Genomic DNA, 23,411 nt, shown 5'->3' on the forward strand with positions numbered 1-23,411 from the left:
TGTCATGGGGAGACTTAAATTTTAAGAAATCTCAGTAATTAAGATTTTCTTCTAGTTTATTGCTTTGTCCTTTCCTGGGGTAAAATATTTGGAAATGCTTGATTCTTGGAAATCTGTACTATGCCCTCTTAAATATGGTTAGATGTGTTTAGTTATGTTTGTTTTTATCAAGTGATTTTAAATTTTAAATGTTAAGCATAATCCATATTTCTTTTTATAACCAGGAACCTTTTGAGGATGGCTTTGCAAATGGGGAAGAAAGTACTCCAACCAGAGATGCTGTGGTCACATATACTGCGGAAAGTAAAGGAGTCGTGAAGTTTGGCTGGATCAAGGGTGTATTAGTATGTACATATAGACTTAATTTTATAGTTACAGCATATCTGTTGGTTATAAAATCTTCATAATGTTCTCATCAGTTCTCAAGAGAACTCTTTTTTCTCTTTGTTAACTGTCTTATCTGAGTGCTGTGGAAAACCAAATTAATAGCTTGTATCTCCTTTGCTTTTGGATATTAAATTCAGCAAAGGAGGTATGCCATTTATTTTGCCAAATTATTCTTGATTCTATATAATGTGTTACTGATGGTATTAAATTATATTTCATTGCCTCTTGTGATTTTCGTGCACTGTCACTTTTCAGAAATTAAGTATGAAGACTATCAAATTGGGAGCATCAGAATCAAGAAGGCTGAGCAGGGAATAGAGCTGAAATATACCTACTTCCTTTCATATTACCCCCATTATGTTTTGAGGAGAAGCGTATAGAAGTTAACAAGCAAGAAAGGAATACAGGAGAAATACTTAAGTGTTGAGTTCGCTTTGTTGCATAGGTTTAGGTGGTTAAGGTTCAGATTTACTTCTGTTTTTCTATGTTTGAATAGGCACTAACGATCTGACTAAAATAGGCTAGATTGCCTTCTCATTGGGACTTTGGAAGCACTTAATAGGGGTTGTATTGGAATTTCAGGGAGAAATAGAGGGAAAAAAAATCACAGTTCTAGTAATAATTTTATTGCCTAATCCGTAAGGTGAATGTGAAGCTTCAGGTTACTGTATTGTTTGCTTGTTCTTAGATTTTAGTGTTTTAGAAGACTATGTTCTATGTATGAACTTAGTAAATAAAAGTGAAAATAGAGGAAACTTTTACAAATAATTAAAATTTTAAAACATGAACAATTGGCATTTTGTATTGACAAATATTATGTAATACTTAAATCTGCTGAAGAAATCATGAAACGAGGATGTTATAAAAGAATAAGCAAAAGTTAAACTTGTATTGTTAAAAGGGAATGTGCACTACTTTTTTAAAGGGCTGAATTTTTATATTATTTCTTGTATCTTGTTCTGTTGCTTCTGCTGCTTCACACAATTGTGATGAGTGCATTTATTTTCATACACACTCTTATATGTTACACGGTGTTTATATTAGCTCAAAAGTAAGCTCTTATTAAGCTCTTTATAAAAAACTGTTAAAGAAAAGGGTGGAGTAGGAGTTAGATTTAAAACTATGCATGTCATTCTACTTTGGCTGGTTTAATGCTTACTATATAATGTTTGATTATTCTTCTTTCTCTGTGACATGGCCTTTTTTTCCCTCTTAGGTACGTTGTATGTTAAACATTTGGGGTGTGATGCTCTTCATTAGATTGTCATGGATTGTGGGTCAAGCTGGAATAGGTAAGTGAAGTTATATCCTGCTTGATTTGAGAATAAGCAAAATAACTGTGTCTGAGCTCTTAACCTGATAAAACTCAAGAAATTAGAGTCATTTTGAACTACGTTTTCCTGTATATCAGATTGTTGTCTTAATGTTCCTTTTTTCATAATTCTGATTTGGTTTTTCTAAAATGAGATCAAAATTGGGTAATTTATAACTTAAAATGTAAATTCAGCATTCTTAGACCAACCAGTTTTAGGTAACGACGGGCTTCAACAAGAGTGTAAGTATTCTCACGATCTTTTTTTTCTCCATAAAGGTCTATCAGTCCTTGTAATAATGATGGCCACTGTTGTGACAACTATCACAGGATTGTCTACTTCAGCAATAGCAACTAATGGATTTGTAAGAGGAGGTAAATTGAATCTTTTTGTATCGTCATCATCAGATTACTCTTACTAAACAGAAATCTAAATTGTATTTTTAATTATTTTTTACTTTAACTGAAGCAACATATTAAGTCTATATAGACAAGTAAGTTGCTACTGAGCACTTCCAGACTAGTATATTTCAATGTAAAATTTTATATCAACTCATACAGGTATGCTTTAAGTTATTCAGAGTGTCCCGTAGCAAGAATGGAGCATCTACTTTGGTCTCTTATCCAGTGGGCTGCTTCTTAATTGCCTCCTCCAAGGCTTGCCCTTGGATCATTCAGCAACATGCTCCTGGCATTTGTTCAACATTGTAATGGGGTAACCTCATTCCCCACCTCCATCCCCTATTGAGGGAAACTGAAGCAGTATACCTTCCCCATGATCTAATACAGTTGTGTGAGCTATACCTGGGACTGTAAATTAATTAATTAATTTGGAGATGGAGTCTTACTCTGTCACCCAGGCTGGAGTGCAGTGGCGTGATCTTGGCTCACTGCAACCTCTGCCTCCCAGGTTTAAGTGATTCTTCTGCCTCAGCCTCCTAAGTAGCTAGGATTACAGACATGCACCACCACGCCCAGCTGAATTTTGTATTTTTAGTAGAGACAGGGTTTTGCCATGTTGGCCAGGCTGGGCTCGAACTCCTGACCTCAGGTGATTTGCCTGCCTTGACCTCCCAAAGTGCTGGGATTACAGATGTGAGCCACTGCACCTGACCCTGGGACTTTAAATTCATACTTTCAAGTCTAGCTTTCTGTGGGCACTATGAGACCTCTCCTTAGAGTCTATAAGATCTGCCTTGTGAGATTTTTACCCTCCCTAGAAAGAGGACCTAAGAGAGTACAGGAGAATGGAATCAGGATCCCTAAAAACAAGAAGAAAATAATTCCATTTTCCAAATCAAAATTCCTCAGTCAGAGTAAGAAGATCCCTGGAGAAAGGAGACAGAATGTCTGCCAGCACCTGTAAAGTCATGGTAGCAAATCAACTGAGAAAAGATCTATTTCATCTGCCTCAACTATTTTGAATATCCCTGTTTGACATTATGTAACACAATTTCCATTTTACCTGCATCAAGTATTTGGGTGTGGAAGGAAAAGAGAGAGAGAACCAGATTGAGCTTTTGATTTTTCACCATCGTCTTTATATATTTTAGACACCAGAGGATCCAAATCACTAAGACCCTTGGAGGCTGGTGTCTTGTATCAATATGATTATGACTATGCTGAGCATGCATCACTGTTGACTGAAGTTTTATGCTTCTGTTAGCCTGGATTGAGCTATATTGGGATATACGATGCGGATATGTTCAGCAGAGTTAGTCAGATAATGCTGAGAGATACTTTTTGGCTTCTCGTGAACTGGGTACTCCATGTGTCATTTCTCTCTGCCACAACTGGGGAATGAAAGTGGGAAGAGAAATGGACTGGGCTGTTACGTATTTGTAGGGGATCAGCAAATCATCAAATAATTTATCCTTTTCCTCAGACCTTAGAAACTAGGCTGTGAGCCTCAAAAGGAATAAGGCATGAAGCCACTGGCAACATTAACTTCACACTTTTCCCCCATTTGAATCAGACTTTTGGAAGGTAGAGATTTTGCAAGATTGTGACCAAAAAGCCATTTCATTTTTCAATACCTTTGGTAGTTTACATATCTATATATCTGTCTATCTATATATATCTCTCTCTTTACAAATACATTTCCCTCGTAGACTTTGTGTGCAGTCTTCTGTCCTGGAGTGCCAGGGAAAGTATGAGAATGTGGAACCCACACAGATCTGTCCCAAAAATGACTATATATTGTAATTTTACATGAGTTTCCTGAAAAATCTGTTCACAAAGGAAGAACCTAGAGGCTAAAAACCATTTGAAATTCTGTTATGAGGTGTTCATACAATTGAGAACGTGATACATTTGCTGAAATAATGAAACCCATAGAAGATAAGAGAGAAAGTTATTAATTTAAAGAATGACCAAATACTATGAAGCTTTCTTAGAAGGTATTCATTTTTCACTTAGTGACTTTGGACATCTGGATGATCTTTATAGAATATATATGAGCTGCATCGTCTGCCATGAGTGTTTTCTAGAGATTCTTTATTGACTTCAGGCCCCTTCTGTCTCCTCTGTATCTGACTCAGATTTGGAAACCCCAACATGATTTATTTTGCTATCATGAAAAAAGTATTTTCCACATGGGAGAAAGTAGATACAGACATAAAACGGAGATCACATTATACCTGTATTCAGGATTCTAAATTGAAAGTATTAGTCTTAAAATTTATACTGAAAGTACATATTTTTTAGCTTTTTCCATTAAAGTGACCTGTAGTAAATGACCAACTCAGTGGCAATAATTCTTGTGCCCATGTTGTGTATTTCCACTCAAAAGAACCAGCGGACTTCAGAGAAAAGATTGATTCCTTATCTGGTTAGGAAATGAGCTTAGACAACTTTTCAGATCCAAAAGTATTGAACACTATTAGTTTCATGTCAAAAGGACCTAAGAGTCAACTTAAAGGAGCTAACACTGGCTAAAGTTTGGATAATTTGAACAACAATAATGATGATAACTGACTTGGATGAAAATATATGAAAATATGGATGTAAATCCATAAGTTCACAGTGGAACAAACCAAAAAATCTCACTTTTCACCTTTGAAACACACTAGGGAACCATCTTATGAAAATTGATAAATAAATAGTGTTGACTCAAACTCCTGAAAGTTTTCTTTCCTGAACTCAAGGTAACCAAGAAGTTGATGAGATTTGTTCTTCAGATAATTACTCTACATAATGAGTGAAGGAGGAAAGAGAATTAGAATATTCCAACTTTGAATGGATCAAAGACTTAAATCTGAGACCTGAAACTGTAGAAATTCTAGAAGATAACATTGGAAAAGCTCTTCTAGGCATTGGCTTAGGCAAAGAATTCATGACCAAAAACCCAAAAGCAAATTTAACAAAAACAAAAATAAATGGGACCTAATTAAACTAAAAAGCTTCTGCACAGCAAAAGAAATCAGCAGAGTAAACAGACAACTCACAGAGTAGGAGAAACTACTACGCATTGACAAAGGACTAATATCCAAACTCTACAAGGAACTCAAATCAGCAAGAAAAAAATCAATCCCATCAAAAAATGGGCAAAGGACATGAATAGACGATTCTTAAAACAAGATATACATATGGCCAACAAACATATGAAAAATTGCTCAACATCACTAATTATCAGAGAAATGCAAATTAGAACCACAATGAGATACCACCTTACTCCTGCAGGAATGGCCATAATCTAAAAAAAAAAAAAATGAAAATAACAGATGTTGATGTGGATGTTGTGAAAAGGGAACACTTTTACACTGTTGGTGGAAATGTAAACTAATATAACCACTATGGAAAACAGTATGGAGATTCCTTAACTAAAAGTAGAACTCCCATTTAATCCAGCAGTCTTCCTGCTGGGTATCTACCCAAACAAAGGAAAATAAGTCATTATATGAAAAAGACACTTGCACACACGTATTTATAGCAGTAGAATTTGCAATTACAAAAATATGGAACCAACCTAAATGCCCATCAACCAGTGAGTGGATAAAGAAAATGTGGTATATATACACCATGGAATACTATTCAGCCATCAAAAGGAATGAAATAATGGCATTTGTGGCAACCTGGATGGAGTTGGAGACCAACATTCTAAGTGAAGTAACTCAGGAATGGAAAACCAAATCTCATATATTCTTACTTATAAGTGGGAGGTAAGCTATGAGGATGCAAAGGCATAAGAATGATATAATAGACTTTGGGGATGCGGGTGGAAGGGTAGGAGGTGGGTGAGGGATAAAAGACCACACAACCACACATTGGGTATAGTGTGTGCTGCTTGGGTGATGGGTGCACCAAAATCTCAGAAATCACCATTAAATAACATCCATGTAACCAAAAACCTCCTGTTCCCCAAAAACTATTGAAGTAAATTTTTTTTTTTAAATTCCAACTTCTGTAAAGCTTTTACTTGATAAGAATACCTGTGAGGTATTGTTTCCCAACAAATTAAATCTGAATCACATTATGCCAGTATCTCCAGAAAGCATTTTATAGAATATGCAGGGGAGAAAGGAACTTCTTAAATGACAGCATAGGGTGATGACAGAAAATTCCAGACTGGGAATCTCTATGGAGCAAGGAATCCTTATTCAAGGCTCAAAAAAAGATGGAGAGGGGAGTTAATGGTTTAAAACAAACTTGAGATTCAATGTATAGTTACGAGTTTTGTTTGCCATTTTAGCTATAAACTATAAACTACACTTCTTGGTGGTAGCAAGAATTGCTGAGTTGGATTTCCTACAGCTCAACTGCTGAGGACTTGATTTTGGCGGCCTACCTTGTAAGGGCTACTTAGAGAGGACGGTAATAGAGCTAGAATTACCCAGAGGATTGGTGTCTTAAAAGGAAACGGAGAAATACTGTGGGAAAAGTGATGTCTGGTGAACCCATCTGAACTTTTTGTAGACTGAAAGTTGACTATTAAGGGAATTAATAAGGAAATAAATTTTCTTAAAATACTATTCAAGGGTTGGGGCACATTGTGGTTACTGTTTAGTAATTTTCATTCGAAGAGACCCATTTTAAATGAAACTTTGATGCATAGTTTTAAAAAATTAATGTTAACTAATTTGAGATAATGCCTGTTTATCTTGATTCTTAACTGAATTATAACATGTATTTATATTTTATTAATTGAATAATGTTTTATTGTCATCTCAAAAATTACGTGTTTGCAGCTTTGCAGAAGTGTGTGAATTCAGTGAACTTTCCCTAGTGTTGTGTACTTATTGCCATAGGGGAGATTTAATATTACTAATTAATTTTAACATTGGCTTTAACAGTACATTTTAGAGATTAAACAGATAATCTAGAAAAGTTGTACTTTGTTATTAACTTGTCAACAAATGTAGTAATGTCCAACTTTGAAGTCTCATGTAATGGAAACATGCAAGGTTTCTGAAAAAGTCAAAATGTAGAAAATAAAAGATGCTTAGTTTCAGGCCTAATTCAGTTTTAGTAGTAATTTGGGATACTATTATTTATTTATTTATTTATTTATTTATTTATTTGAGACAGAGTCTTGTCCTGTCACCCATGGAGTGCAGTGGCGTGATCTTGGCTCACTGCAAGCTCCGCTTCCCAGGTTCACGCCATTCTCCTGCCTCAGCCTCCTGAGTAGCTGGGACTACAGGTGTCTGCCACCACGCCCGGCTAATTTTTTGTATTTTTAGTAGAGACCGGGTTTCATTGTGTTAGCCAGGATGGTCTCAATCTCCTGACCTCGTGATCCACCCAGCTCAGCCTCCCAAAGTGCTGGGATTACAGGCGTGAGCCACCTCGCCCAGCCGATTTGGGGTACTATTTAAAGCTACTGGAAGCAGGTTAGAGAATCATCACTTAAGTTGCCTGCCTTCCACAGGGTAAGAATAGCAGTGCCAAGGAACTGATGAAGTTTACTTTATTTCTGTCATAGTCCCTGCCTGCAAGACACATTAATGCTTTGCAGATTATTGCAGGCTACAGGGATTTTAGAGCCCTTCCCTGTTCTACGAATCATGGCAGTCTTCTTGAGAGCTTGGATTTAATAGAATTTTCATGGATCTTTGCAACAGGTTTTGCAACTTGAATGGTGCTGGCCAGCAGCCACCTTGACTCAGATCTGCATTTCCTAGATTACACAGAGTTGTCCCTTCTTTAATTAATCCGTGAATTTAGACTCATTCATAGAATAGAGGGCAACTACAGGCAGCCTTTCATAAGATGGAGACTATAAATTCTTGGTTTTAATTCATACTGTATTATATGAACTGAGCAATAGAAAAGAAAGGTTCCTCAATCACTTTTTGTTTGGGGGCATTTAGTTGACTTAGTTAAAAGCAGAGGTCAGTACCTTTTCAGATAAAAGCCGTGGTTACATAAAACTTCAGATAGGTAGTTCTGAAGTTTCCAAAATCTAAAATCAACATAAACTTGCCTATTACGTGATGAAGTTTTATGTTACTTGTACTTTAGTCAATCAACAGACAATTGTTGAGCATTTTGTGACAGACACTGGGTTTTTAACAGTGAAAGACAAGATGCTGTGTTCTTATGTTCTTGGAGAGCTTATGTTCAGATAATAATAGTAGCTATTATTTTTTGAGACCTAACTGCTAGGCATGATGCCATGGTGTTGACATACATTATCTTACATAATGCAACATTGTGGTTAGTCACATTTAACATTTACATGGATAGTGAGAACAAAAAATCAATTATATTCATTTTTTAACAAAATTAATTTTCATGCAGATTCTGCTGGTGAATTTTTAAAATGTCTACATAAGTCATAATTACTTTTATGTACTCATATCTATTTTACTTTTATCTGAACTAATTGAATACCTCCTCATTTTTGTAAATAGATAAAGTCAAAAACATTGGAAATAAGGAAAAACTCTTTCCACATACTGTAACAGAAAGTGCTTTCTGTATTTGAAAAAAACAGAAAGTGCTTTCTGTATTTGAAAAATACAGAAAGATTATCATCGATCATCAAATTTTTTTTGTTTTATTCATTGTGTAACTATTAGTTCCTACAATTATCAAACAAGGAGTTCTAAGTTAGAATTCAGCTGCATAGTTACTTTTTTAAATAACTAATTTCTTTGAAATTATAACTTTTCAGATCAATGAAATGTTTGAAGCAGCTGTCTAATACAACAACACAGTTGTGTTACGAGGTTTATTAGATTTAACATAACATTGTGTTTTCAGTTCAGTAAAACACTATTTGTATACTATGAATAGCTCAGATATGAATCTGGCAAGTAATAGAATTTTCAGCATGGGTTTTTTCTTTACTCATTGGTGATCTTTCAGTTTTGCCAGTTTATGCAGTTTATTATTATTAATACTTCAGCTTGGTTCCAAAATTGTTTGCTGCAGAATTAGGATTATATGTCTTTTCCTCTTGTATCTTAAAATTTAATTGAATTATTCTGGTGATCATTTACAATAAGATAACACCTAATCCTGATTGGAAGATTCCTTGTTTGTCACTTTGCCTTTCCCTGTTTGATAAAATAATGGCAACAAAATAGAGAAAATTTGCCAAACATTAACAGGCAAGGTCTTTATTTTTTATTTGTAAACCAGGGTACTAGAATGTATTTCGTTATTGTCACCCTTTGATTCTTTCCTGAAAACACCAAGAAAACTTTATTTTCACAAAATTTTCACTTTCTATTCCAACCAACAGTGAGTTTCACTTGTTCCATATCTGTATCCTCACCAACAGTTGATATTGTCCTTTTTATTTTTCATTCTAGTATGTGCGTAATGGTATCTTATGATGGTTTTCATTTGTACTTCCATGATGGCTAAAGATGTTGGGCATCTTCTCATGCACTATAAGTGTCAAATCTGTAGCCCATATTTTGAAGTGTTATTTATTATATTGGGAGTTCTTACTATTGAGTTTTGAGAGGTTCTAGATACAAGTACTTTACCAGATAAATGATTTGTAGTTATTTTCTCTGAGTATATGGCTTGTTTCATTCCTTCAATGGCATCATTAGAAGAGCAGCTCATAGTTTTAGCTATGTCCAGTTCATCACTTTTTCCTTTTTGGATTATGCTTTTGGAGTGGTATCTAAGAAACCTTTCCCTAGCCCAGGCTCCCAAAGATTTTCTTCTGTGTTTTCTTCTAGAGGTTTACAGCTTTAGGTTTTCAGCTAGATGTATTACCATTTGTAGCTAGCTTTTGTATATGTTGTGAAATGTGAATCAAGATTCATATGGATATCCAGTTATTCCAGCACCATTTGTTAAGATGATTTCTTTTCTGTTTACTTACCTTTGTGCTTTTCTCAGAAATTAATTGACCCTACAGGGTGGATCTATTTCTAGTCTCTGTGCCATTCCATTGATCTTTGCAAAAGCCCTTGTGACTCTTACACCATTCATGAAGTTCTGCACTTTAGGTAATAGCAATACGACTAGGATCTGTTTCTTGTTTACACACTTCTAACTCCAGATGTATGGGTTTTCCCCACACAAACCAACTCCCCAACTCTCTGGACACTAATTGGGTATCCAACAATTTGATTAAAGTTTGACACTAATTGCCCAGAGTTGATGCAGACCCTGTAAGTTAAGAGCTCCATCTCACAAGACTACTCCCATTTCAGATGCCAGTTGCAATTCCAGGCCTCCTGTACCTCTGACCAACTGGCTATATATTGGGGGTTTCTACAGCCCCTTCCTCAGGTTTGATGATTTGCTAAAATGGCTCCTAGAACTTAAGAAAACAGCTTACTATCATTAGTTTATAATAAAGACTACAACACAAAGAGCCAAATAAAAGAGTTGCATAAAGCATGATATAGGAGAAGGGATGCAGAGCTTCCATGACCTCTCCAAGTGCCACCCTCCTGGCACCTCTGTGTTCACCAGCCTGAGTTCTCTAAACCCCTTTGTTCATAGAGTTTTCCATTATATAGCCACGATTGATTAAATCGTGTATTTTGCCAGAGTTTAAAATGGAATTGTGATCGGGCTTTATTTTTTCCAAAGGTTTTTAAATTACTTAACTCTTAAAACGATAATAAGAGATAGGTGAGGCAATCATTTTAGTTTTGATTATAGTTATGGGACTAAATAACAGATTGCTTTAGTCTTCTCACAGCTTTACTGTTCACCTATGGCTTAAAATGACAGACCTTTCTGAATCTCAGCCTTACTGTGTGTGAAATTAGAAGTTTAGTACCAGGATTCTATGAGGCTACACATATGGACCACAGTGGAAGTGTAGGGAGAGGGTGGTAGGTGGCGAGGAGGAGTTTGGGTCATTTCCTTGATGTTCAGTGATGAGGAGCATCTTTTTATGTATTTATTGGCCACTTGTACTGTCTTCTTTTGGGATGTAGTCACATCTTTAGCCAATTTAAAAATTGGGTTGTCCTTTTGTTACTGATTTGTAGATTTTTCTATATATCTAGATATGTTATTAGATTTGACATACATATTGTGTGTATTCGTTCTCAATCTGTGGCTTGTCTTGCCATTTTTATCATTTTCTTAATCATGTCTTTCAATGAACAGACGTTTACCATTTTGATGAAGTCCAGTTTCTCTCTCTCTCTTTTTTTATGCTAGTGCTTTGTTCATGGTAGAAATATTTGCCTATCCCAAGGCCATGAAGATATTCTCCTATATTTTCTTCTAGAAGCTTTATAGTTTTAGTTTTTAGATTTTTATCTGTGAACAACCTCAAATTAATTTTGAGGTATAATGTGAGATGGAGAGTGTAGTTTTTCTTCCTACCCTTTTTGCCCCCAGCCTTGTACACATATCCACTTGCTTTGGCACCATTTGTTGAAACAACTGTTTCTTATTGAGTTGTTTTTGATACCATTGTTGAAAAATCAATTGTCTGTCATCTGGACTAAATTCTGTTGCATTGATTTGTTTGTTTATCCTATACTGGCACTATCTTGTCTTAATTGATTAGTTTCATAGTAAGTCTAAGTCTTCTAACTTTTCTTTTTCAAAATTGTTTTGGCTTTTCTAGATCTTTGGCATTTTCATATAAATTTTTGATTTAGGATGCCAATTTCTGCCAAAAAATTGGATTAATAACCTAAATATATAAGGAGCTCAAACAACTCCGGGAACAAAAGCTAATAATCCAATTTAAAAATGGGTGAGATTTGAATAGACATTTCTCAGAAGAAGATACACAAATGGCAAGCAGGTATATGAAAAGGCAGTAAGCATCACTGGTCATCAGAGAAATGCAAATCATATAAAAAAATCAGGCAGTAACAAATGCTAGAGAGGATGTTGGAGAAAAGAGAACTCTTGTACACTGTTGGTGGGAATGTAGATTAATATAACCACTATGGAGGACAGTTTGGAAGTTCCTCAAAAAAACTAAAAATAGAGCTACCATATGATCCAGTGCTGTGTATATACCCAAAAGAAAGGAAATCAGTATACTGGAGAGAGAGCTGCACTCCCATGTTTGTTGCAGCGCTCTTCACAATAGCCATGATTTGTCATCTGTGAATAGAGATGGTTTTTACTTTTTCTTTAGAGTCTCTAGGACTTTTTCTCCTCTTTTTCTTGACTGTTGAACCAGCTAAGACCTGTGGTACCATGTTGACTAGAAGTGGTGAGAATAAACATCCTTTCTTTGTTCCTAGTCTTGGAATGAGTTCATTATCACTGTTAACTATAAGATTTTAAAATATGTCATTTGTCAGATTGAGTTCTATTTCTGAGTTGCTGAGCATATTTATCGTAAATGGATAGTGAATTTTGTCATGATTCTCCTGCATCTGTTGAACTGAATGTATTTTTTCTTCCCTTATTTTATTATCACAACCTATATGTGTATATATATATATATTTTTTTTTTTTCTTGCGTCTAAAACAACCTACTTTTTGTAGGATAAACTTCACTAGGTCAGAGATATTATCCTTTCTGTCGAATTTTAGTTGCTAAGACTTTAACATTTTTGAGTATGACCATAAGGAATATTGGTCTGGAATTTTTTTTTTTTTTTTTTTTCTGAGACGGAGTGTCGCTCTGTCGCCCAGGCTGGAGTGCAGTGGCGTGATCTCGGCTCGCTGCAAGCTCCACCTCAAGGGTTCACACCATTCTCCTGCCTCAGCCTCCCAAGTAGCTGGGACAACAGCCACCATGCCAGGCTAATTTTTTGTATTTTTAGTAGAGACGGGGTTTCACCGTGTTAGCCAGAATGGTCTCAATCTCCTGACCTTGTGATCCGCCCACCTTGGCCTCCCAAAGTGCCGGGATTACAGGCGTGAGCCACTGTGCCCGGCCTGGAATTGTCTTTTTTTTATAATAACCTTATTAGGTTTTCATGTCAGTATTATGCTCATCTTATGTGTTCCCTTTTCCTCTATTTTCTGAAAGAGTTTGTGTAAAATTGATCTTATTTCTTCCTCACTGGTGAAGTCATCTGCGCCTATAGTTTTTTGTTTTTCTTCTTTGTTTTTGATTAGCTATTGTTTATCAGTTTTTTTTTTCAATATTTAAGAATAATTTTTGGCTTTCTTCTTACTATTTTTTCCATTTTAGATTTTATTTACTCTTCTTCCAGTTTCTCAAGGTAGAAGCTTAGATTATTGATACATCCTCATTTTTTAGTATAAGCATTTAAAACAAATTTTACTGTAATTTCTATGTTAGGTATATCTCACTAATTTTATGTTGCACTTTCATTATCAAATCAGTTCAAAATACTTTCTAATTTCCCTTGTGATTTATTTAAAAGTGTGTTACATAATTTAAACATTTAGGGATCTTTCATGCATCTAATATAGTTCTGTTATGGTCAGTAATATACAGTGTGTCATTTCAGGTTTTTGAAATTGAGACTTATTTTATGACTGATACCAGTTTTTAATGTTGGGCTTTTGATTAGCCTAGTTAGGTTTTTGATTACTGATTGGAGATTTAATAAGAGTTACAGGGGCATATATCCCCAAATCAAGATGTAATAATGATGGAACTCAGTATTGTCACTACTTAGTATCTCTAGCATCTGACTAATTATGTTCTTTACAGTCAGGGTTTAGGGTAGTTTATGGCCAAATTCTGAGACCCCATCAGGACTTTTTTTCCATATTAACATCTGTGTTTGCTTGATCCATAGATTTTTTTAATGAAATAATTTTTATTTTCTATTAATGTCTTCAGCATCTTTAGCGATAACAGGAAGGCTGATTTACAAGAGTTTATCATACATGTTGTACTGGTAAGCAATTAAGTCAGGGAGATCTGAGTTTAAATACAGTTATTTACTTAGCTGCTTCCATGACCTTAGCCAAATTACTTAACCTCCCTGAGCCTTAATTTTCTCATTTGTAAAATGAGGAAGACAGCAGTACTTTAGTAGAATTAAGTTAAATGTGTAGTATTTAACAAAATAAGGTGTATACCTAGTCTGTGCTGATTAGTAAAAAATACCACAGTCTTTCAGAGTGGTAGATCTTAAAAATAATAATAATAACCTCTAGGAAATAGGAATGGAAGTGGGAGGGAATAGGGCAAATAACTGTTGCTTTTCATAAGAAATAATAGAAGATGATGTGCAGTTGTTTTTATATTCTTATCCATGTGTCACTTCCTTTTTCTTGAAAACAATACAAATCTTTTAAAATGTGAGTTTTACGTTTTAAGTTTCTGTATTTGTGAAAGACTTTTAAATATTGTGAAATCTCAGTTAGCATTTTATAAAATCAAAACTTTAAGGCACATAACATGAATTTCTTGCTTTAATAGGTCCTATTGGTCATATTTCTGATTCTAAAGTTTGTATTGTCAACAACTAAAGACAGGAGTGTTGACCAATTTCAGTAACCTGTCTTTGTGACTCCATTTTCTCATCTATAAAATCAGGATAAACTGTTTTAATTCATTTTTGCTATTGGGAGTAGATGAAATAATTTGTTAATTTTGAAAACATGTTAAATAAAGGCTGATAATTATACTATTGTAGGGATTTTCCTTGTGATTAATTATAATGTGATGTAATATATTCATTCTAAGATCTTTGACAAAATTGTCATTATGTAAATTAATTGGAGTTTTTAGTGTTCAAGAATATTTCATAGAAAATTTTAAGTCATTTTTATCTCATAAAATCATGAGGCTAATGTTAAATGGTTGGGTTGCTTTTTTTTTAATTTTCAGGGTCATGAAAACTAAGGAAGTTTTATAGTGGATGGATTTTAAAGTATAGAATGTTTTGAGCAAATTGATAGGAATCAACTATAAAACCTGTTACAGGCATTTTCCAAAATGAAGTTTGCATCATTAGTACTTTAACTGTAGGATTTTTTTGTTGATACATTTACCTTCTTTATACTGGGTGAACAATAGAAACAAATATTCAGCTGTTTAATGACATTTCACTATATGGTCTCAAGTATTCCATCAGTTTATAGAAATATGTATATAGCTTTATGTAACTTCAGTACTATTAAAACCAAGTTTTGATTATGACCTAATAGCCAAATTTAAATTAGAATTTTAGAAGAGCTCTTAGAGACTTCAGGTAAGCATTAGATTGACTCTGAATCATAATACCGATTTATTTTTTAAATTAGAAAAATAACTTGCTTCTTGATAGCTTATTTAATATTTTTGCTTATTCTGCCATTTAGACAGGATTTACTAGGATACAAACTACATCTTTTAGGGGTACCATTATATGCTGTTGTGAGACTTTTTTTTTTTTTTTGTCTTGGTATTCACCTTACTAGCAAATTGCCATAATTAAGTAATTAAAATCATACCAACTGTGATTTAGAAGTTACATTAAGGCTGGGCGTGGTGGCTCACACCTGTGATTCCAGCACTTTTGGGAGGCTGAGGTGGGGAGATCACTTGAGGTCAGGGGTTTGAGACCAGCCTGGCCAACACGGTGAAACTCCATCTCTACTAATAATACAAAAATTAGTCACGCCTGTAATCCTAGCACTTTGGGAGGCTGAGGCGGGTGGATCAAGAGGTCAGAAGATTGAGACCATCCTGGCCAACATAGTGAAACCCCATCTCTACTAAAAATGCAAAAATTGGCCAGACAAGGTGGCGCACGCCTGTAGTCCCAGCTACTCAAAAGGCTGAGGCAGGAGAATCACATGGACCCAGCAGGTGGCAGCTGCAGTGGGCCGAGATCGCGCCAGTGCACTCCAGCCTGGGTGACAGAGCGAGACTCTGTCTCAAAAAAAACAAAAACAAAAAACCTTAGTTGGGCGTGGTGACACGCACCTGTAGTCCCAGCTACTCAGGAGGCTGAGGCATGAGAATTGCTTGAACCTGGGAGGCAGAGGTTGCAGTGAACCAAGATTGCACCACTGCACTTTAGGCTGGGTGACAGTGAAACTGTGTCTAAAGACAAAAACATAAAAATAAAAGTTACATTAAGATTAAATATATTAGAAATTCATTGGGAAATGGTCTCTTGGGATCTGTGAAGGGGAGGAGGCTGTGACCCATTTTAATCTAAACTTTAAAAGAGAAAATGGGAATTCAAGTAGGATGATTTTATATTTGATATGGGGAACATTATCTGGATGCTGAGAATTGTTAGGTGTTTTGTGAAATATTCTTTTTAAGTATTTCTGAAAATACAGTCACTCACTTGCCTATTTAATTGCTCTGCTTATTGGGGGCATCTGCTTTGTGAACTCTTGTGTAATTAAAGGATAATTTGGCTTTTTAAATTCTAACTTTAGTACCTGTTTTTTTGTTTTTTAGGAGGAGCATATTATTTAATATCTAGAAGTCTCGGCCCAGAATTTGGTGGTGCAATTGGTCTAATCTTCGCCTTTGCCAACGCTGTTGCAGTTGCTATGTATGTGGTTGGATTTGCAGAAACTGTGGTGGAGTTGCTTAAGGTAATTCACCTTCCTTTTAGTCATTCGTTTACCAAATCTTTATTGAGGGATTATATGCCAATCACCATGTTAGAGGTTGGTAAAGCAGTGATGCGATGACCAAGAGATTCGTCCTTCAAAAAGTTTAGTACAGGAGATAGGCAAAGATTAAAATACTATCAGAATGTCAGCAGTGGCAACACAAAGTGGGGAGCACTTAACTTACTTTTCAGGAATTGGGGTTGGAAGGGAGTCAAGAAGGGCTCTCCAAGGATGGAAGTCTAGATGTTAGTAAGCAAATTGGAAAGGTGGAAGTGATATGAAGGGAATAGGGAAGAAAAGGAAAGAAAGGCCTTTAAAGGGTAGAGGTAAGAAAAACATGGCCGGGCGCGGTGGCTCATGCCTGTAATCCCAGCACTATGGGAGGCAGAGGTGGGTGGATCACCTGAGGTCGGGAGTTTGAGACCACCCCTGTCTCTACTAAAAATAAAAAATTAGCCTAGCATGGTGGTGCATGCCTGTAATCCCAGTTACTCTGGAGACTGAGGCAGGAAAATCACTTGAACTGGGGAGCCAAATCCCAGTTACTCTGGAGACTGAGGCAGGAGAATCGCTTGAACCGGGGAGGCGGAGGTTGCGGTGAGCCTGGGCAACAAGAGCGAAACTCTGCCTCAAAAAAAAAAAAAGGAAAGAAAGAAAGAAAAATGCAAACATTTTTGTATGGTTCAAGCACAAAGCAGCAAGACATGTAAGACTAGAGAGAGAAAAAATAATCAGGAGAAGGGTCTTATTTCCATTTAAGTTAGGGTCTTGTTTGGGATTGGGGGACGTGACATGCTCAGATTTGGGACGTAGGGAAGTATCTGACCATGGTACAGGGAATGGACTTGAGGAATCACAACTGGAAATAGAGACCATTTCAAGGTTGTGGGTGTCCTGGGAGAGGAGATGGTGGCTTATATTAAAACAGTGACTTGTGGAGCAGGAGCGATGTGGGTGAATTGGGGAGATTTTAAAAAATTTGAATGAGCGGATTTGATAATTAATAGGATGTGGGAAATTAGAGAAATAGGATGTCAAGTGTATACACACATTTCTGACTTTTGGAGTTAGATGGAAGATAATGCCATTTGCCGTGTGATGGAGAACACAGGACAGTTTAGTTTGAATGTATTAACTAGAAGAACCATGAGTATATCCGAATAGAGGTGACTGTATTGCTCTGGAGTATAATTAAAGAAGTAAGAGTGAAATAGGATTCCTCAAATATTATTAAATGAAAGGAACCTCAAGTGACACCTATAAATTGCTCATGTTAGGTTAGGTTGTAACTATTCTACAGTAGTAAATGGTACATAAGGAAGTATAAAATCTGACAAGGATTGACACCTGCGTTGACATTGACCTTTACTTGTGTACACCAAAGGGATGAAGAAAAAGAAGGGTTGTAATACCATGAGTAAGCAATGTAACCATTAGAGTTTATATTCTTTCATTGTTTAATTTAGTGTATATTTTTATTTGAGAGGCAAAGTTTAAGGTTTACTCTGTGAATGCTTATCAAAGTATTTAATTAGGGTTTATACATGTTTTTGTTTCATGGAAAATTTAATTTAGAGAAATATGAAATTTAAAACATTTTAAACTACATTTATTATATAAAATACTGAGCTATAGCGGTAGTCTTCTGTTGCAATCATGGTCCACAAATCTAAAAGCCAGTCAATAGATATTTATACGAGTACCGTTTTTTTTTTTCAAGTAATTCTCAGATATGATTATCCAAATGCTATAGAGAATTTCAAAGATCAGATTCAAGAGATGTTGAAATCAAATATCAAAAAACTAAAAAATTTTTTTGCAAAGTAAAAAGTATGTACTACTTTATGAAATTTAATGGGACCCTTGAAGGTTGGACAAGGTTGGGAAATGACTTTTCCTACTGTGTTGGTTAAATATTAACACTACCTATGCCTTCGCTTGTCAAAAGCATCTTTGGATCTAGGGGGTTTTCCACCCTGATATTTGTATTAAGGTCATTTATCTGGAATTCAAGCAATCTTATTCCTCTCTTGTAGTTGACTTTTATGAAAGAATTTCTTTTGAAAAGCATTAACAAGATTGCTTTTTTTTAAAAGAAGCAAATTGATAGGATTATTATAATCTATACTTTTGTCAGTTGCAGCAGAATATATATTCATCCTGAGTTATCAAAACAACTAAATTATGTTTTAGTTTTTTTGTGCCTTTTATTACCTTATTTGAGAAGTGGTAGTAATTGATAAATCGCTTTTTACTTAGTTAAGTGGGATATCATAATCTTTAATTTTATCGTAGGTGGGAATCTTTTAAAAATGCCATTGATATTAAACTACAAATAATTTTGTTTGCAGAGTGGAAACGGTGTGTGTTTTTGGACAGCAGCAGGAAGGTGTGCTCATCACTTAGTCTCTTGCAGTGTAAAAGACCATTAAAAGCATGAGCTCACTAATCACAATAAATAAAAAATATATTTGTGCTATATAACTTAAAATTCTAATTAGCAGTATTATAACTTTCTTACTTGTTAGCAATTCCTTTTTTGATTTGTTGAGTCTATATTAAATATAGAAGTGTTAGTAATCACACATTTATGTCATCAGATCCTTGAATGACACCTCAGTGGTAAATAGTAATTTGTTCCTTTAGGTCTTCCATTTATTTCTTAAGTAACCATTTATTCAACTTCTATAGGTAAGGCACCATAATATCTCTAAAATGTTTCAAAAGGAGTGTGAATGTGTATAAAAATAACTAGTATTGCTTATTATATTTATGATTCTTTTTTCTAGGAACATTCCATACTTATGATAGATGAAATCAATGATATCCGAATTATTGGAGCCATTACAGTGGTGATTCTTTTAGGTATCTCAGTAGCTGGAATGGAGTGGGAAGCAAAAGTAAGTTATGATGGGAACACCTATAAATATTTAATATGTGAGCTTTTAGAGCTTATGTTTTGGGAACACTCTAACGTATGATAATATTTCCAGATTCTAATGGTACCTAAGTGGCCATTTTCACAAAAGTTTATATATAAGGTTATTTTCTACTTGACAAAGTAGAGAATCTTTGGAGATTACACTCAACCTAGGATCTAGTTAAACAAAGTACTTTGTAAATTTTGAATTTCCCACCGTCTCGCCCATTCTCCAGTTTTGCAATATGTAAAAATGCTCAGGTCAGTATTTAATTCCAAATTAAACATCTGGCTTTGTAATTTATTTAAAAGTTCAACTTAAACATGGGGCAGTAAGTAAAAGTTATTGCCCACATGAGGTTAGAGAAGTTATTCTTGCTATTGAAATTTCAGAAGTTATGACTACCAAAGCCAGTATCATTGTTTCTGGAAAAAATTGCTAAAGTCACATTACCCATAAGCAGAGCACCCAGAAGTGTTTTTGTCTCTTTGAGAATTAGAGCATCATAGCACAGCTGTAGTCTCCCAAGTAATGGATATCCACGTTACTTTAAAGACCTTATAAAAGTCACATATTTGTGCTAAATATGATATGATAATGTTTACCAAACCAAAAATTAGGAAAGCCTGAAAGAGTAATTTTTTCAATCTTGTACTTTATTGTAAAGTCATATTAGTATAAAATTAAATCATTTATTTACACATTTTACACATTTACTGTATGAAAATAACAGAATTTTATACCACCTGGGACATGATTAGTGTATATGTACTTCCTTTTCCCACAGATGACACCGTTTTTCATGAGTGTTCAGTTTTATTGAGAGGTTAAGAGTGGAGAAGGGGAAATGGTAGTTTTCATAGATTGCTCTTTCCTTCCATTCCCATTGCTACTTGAATTTCCCTCCTGTATATTGTCATCTTCTTTCTGTACTTTTTCTTATTTTCCTGTAGCAGTCACACACTCAACATTATGTTTGGACCATTTATAAAACTTGTGTTTGTGTTCAGCATGTTTTCTATGTCAAGATTGTAGTGTTAAGGTGGAAGAGAGGAATGGTCTAGAATGAAAGTCTATAGTGTTTTGGAATTTACAGTGCTTTTTGGTTTGTGGGAAGGCATGCACATCTTTAACTCATTTCAGAAATACAGCATGATCTCACTTTTACTATCTTTTTTTTTCCCCCAGATATTTCTTTAAAGATCTCTTTGTTCATTAAACAAGGAATTATTGAGCAGCTACTTGGCATGTGGCATTGTTTAAGGCACTGGGGAATCAGGCAAAACAAGACAGAAATTCTTTCCCTCATGGAAGTTATATTCTAGGGGAATCGAATCAAGATACAGAAACAAGATTCTTGATTTTAATTTTTAATGTTTAAAATTGCAGGCTCAGATTGTTCTTTTGGTGATCCTACTTCTTGCTATTGGTGACTTTGTCATAGGAACATTTATCCCACTGGAGAGCAAGAAGCCAAAAGGGTTTTTTGGTTATAAATGTAAGTAAAAAAGTTTCAATATTTTTTAAGCGTACCTGTTTATAGAATTCTATTATCAATTAAATTTTGTACATTTTAGATATTTTGTAACAGAATTGACTATGGTTTGGTGATTCATCCTAATTTACAATTTAGTTTTGTCCCCTTTATGTATGCTGTACAGTTGGAGTAAAAATTACTTCTATTTACATCTTTTCTTTTTCATTATTAGCAACAAAAGGCAATAGAATATAGAGAAATCAGTGCTACTAAGAATAGGAGCTTTTATTCTCTACTAGTTTTGGGAATTTGTAACTGAATTTCTAACTTTTGTTCTAATATGACTTTCATTCTTTTAGCATATTTAAGCACAATAGTTTAGAAGCACCTAAGATTGTGAAAGCAACTAGAAATATTAGTTTCTTGGTATAATTGCATTTTTCAAGAGTGCAGGCCATTTGATTTTCAGGAGATCTCTCCAGTTGGGTTTGTCTTACTTGTTTTTATAGATAGATTCAGGTTATTCATTTTTGTCAGGAACATAAGTGAACCGTGTCTCCTTCTTAGTGTACCACATTTGGAGGGTGCATGATGCAGTTTTTTCCATTACTTAGTGGTGTTAGTTTTGATGACTTAGTCAAGGTTATACCTGCACAGTTTCTCTATTGTGAGGTTGCTGTTTTTTTCTTTGCAGTTAATAAGTGATCTGTGGAAGAATACTCTGAGACTGTTCATAGCCCTGTCAAACTTCTACCAAATGGCTTCATCCTTAACCCCTCTCACTTCTGGCTTTTGTTGGTCAAAATAAGTCAGATGGTGCTAGATCTACTATGAATTTTTTGTCCTCTGCTTCATTTCTCTTAGTCATTTCTTCTCCTTCTTGAAACACGTCTATTTTATTCGATGTCAGATACCCTAGGTGTGTAACTTGCTAGTCACTATGACTATTACTCCTGTTACCCCCTTTAAATGCAGAATTGTACAACTATTATAGTGCTGACCTTCTAACTATATGCTCTTCCTTGGGTGGTGTGTATTCTCATGGCTCAAAATGCTATTAAGATAACTGACATGTTTCTATTCCTGAATCTCTCCTTTGAAGTTGAAACATAAATATATATCCAACTGATTATTTGAAGTCTCTCCTGCTTATTTCTTCTTAAGCTTTTCCATCTAAGTAACTGAAACCAGGATCTTAGTGTTTCCCGTCCTACCTGCTCCTATTAATTTTAATCCTTTTCTAATTAGTGCATTTATTTTCCCATCTCTAGATTGAACCTCTGCAGCAACCTCCTAATCAGCCTCCCTGTTTCAGATGTTGAATCTTTCAGTCCATTGTCCACACATTAATAGTATATGTCATTTGTGTGTTTATGACCCTACTTTGATTTTCCATTTTATTTAGGATAAATTTAACCTTTATAAAATATTCATACTCTGTCCCTCAGTGGTCACTCCATTCTCATTTATTTCTTCCCCTTACTGTAAGAGTTTTATCTTCTTTTATTTCCTCAAAAGAGTTAAACCTTTTTCTACTTTGGGGTCTTCATACATGTTGTTTCTCTTTTCTGGTGTACTCTTTTTCCCTGATCATCACATGACTGATTCTTGCTCAGCAAACTCTTAGCTTAAGTATTGTTTCCTTCCTTATATTTGCTTAGCCTTTTGTAACCACATTGAATTAGACTCTCTCTCTCTCTCTTTTGTTATTCAACTCCCTGTTTTCATCAGAATATTTACTGCTGTTTATAATTACCTGTTTCTTATTTTGTCATTTGCTATTGAGACTCTTAAATTCCATGAAGGCAGGAACAATGTCTAACTTGTTTATATTGCATCTCTAGGTTCTTCGAGATGCTAGAAAGCTCTAGTACAGGACCTGACACATGGTAGCTACTCAAGTATTGAATGGATAGATGGATACATTATAGTTAATCGGTTATCTTAGAGTCATAGATGAAAACAGTAGGTCTAGTTGAAGCTTTTATTGTTGAAATCAAAAGGAACTTTATTTAGGGTACCTTAGCTAATTGTCTGACAGCCTCAAAAATCAATGGATCACGGGATAGTAGAGAAAGCTGTGGACCAAAATCTCTACAGATGGTAATGTAAGTGGGAAGCTATCAAAAAATTGATTCTATATTATTATGATGTTGCTTTTGTTTTCCTTTTTTTTTTTCCTTGAGATGGGGTCTTACTCTGTCACCCAGGCTGGAGTGCAATGGCATGATCATGGGTAACTGCAATGTCGACTGTCCAGGCTTAAATGATTCTCCCACCCCAGCCTCCCAAGTAGCTGGGACCACAGGCATGTGCCACCACTCCTGGCTAATTTTTAAATTATTTATAGAGACAAGGTCTTCCTCTGTTGCCGAGGCTGGTCTCCAACTGTTAGGCTCAAGAAATCTGCCTGTCTTGGCCTCCCCAC

The 23,411-nt window shown here is 35.1% G+C and overlaps 1 protein-coding gene across 2 annotated transcripts in view; it reads left to right on the forward strand.

The window, feature by feature from the left end:
- SLC12A2 (solute carrier family 12 member 2) overlaps positions 1 to 23,411 on the forward strand; it is a 103,330-nt gene that overhangs the window by 28,645 nt on the left and 51,274 nt on the right. For both annotated transcript variants that reach the window (XM_005557674.4, XM_005557675.4), the window contains exons 2-7: positions 225 to 344; positions 1,604 to 1,679; positions 1,979 to 2,074; positions 16,425 to 16,564; positions 19,375 to 19,485; positions 20,896 to 21,004. In XM_005557674.4, the coding sequence (XP_005557731.1) occupies positions 225 to 344; positions 1,604 to 1,679; positions 1,979 to 2,074; positions 16,425 to 16,564; positions 19,375 to 19,485; positions 20,896 to 21,004 (652 nt within the window). The remainder of the gene's footprint in view (positions 1 to 224; positions 345 to 1,603; positions 1,680 to 1,978; positions 2,075 to 16,424; positions 16,565 to 19,374; positions 19,486 to 20,895; positions 21,005 to 23,411) is intronic.

The sequence above is a fragment of the Macaca fascicularis genome, chromosome 6 (assembly GCF_037993035.2).
Source record: "Macaca fascicularis isolate 582-1 chromosome 6, T2T-MFA8v1.1".
Taxonomy (NCBI): domain Eukaryota; kingdom Metazoa; phylum Chordata; class Mammalia; order Primates; family Cercopithecidae; genus Macaca; species Macaca fascicularis.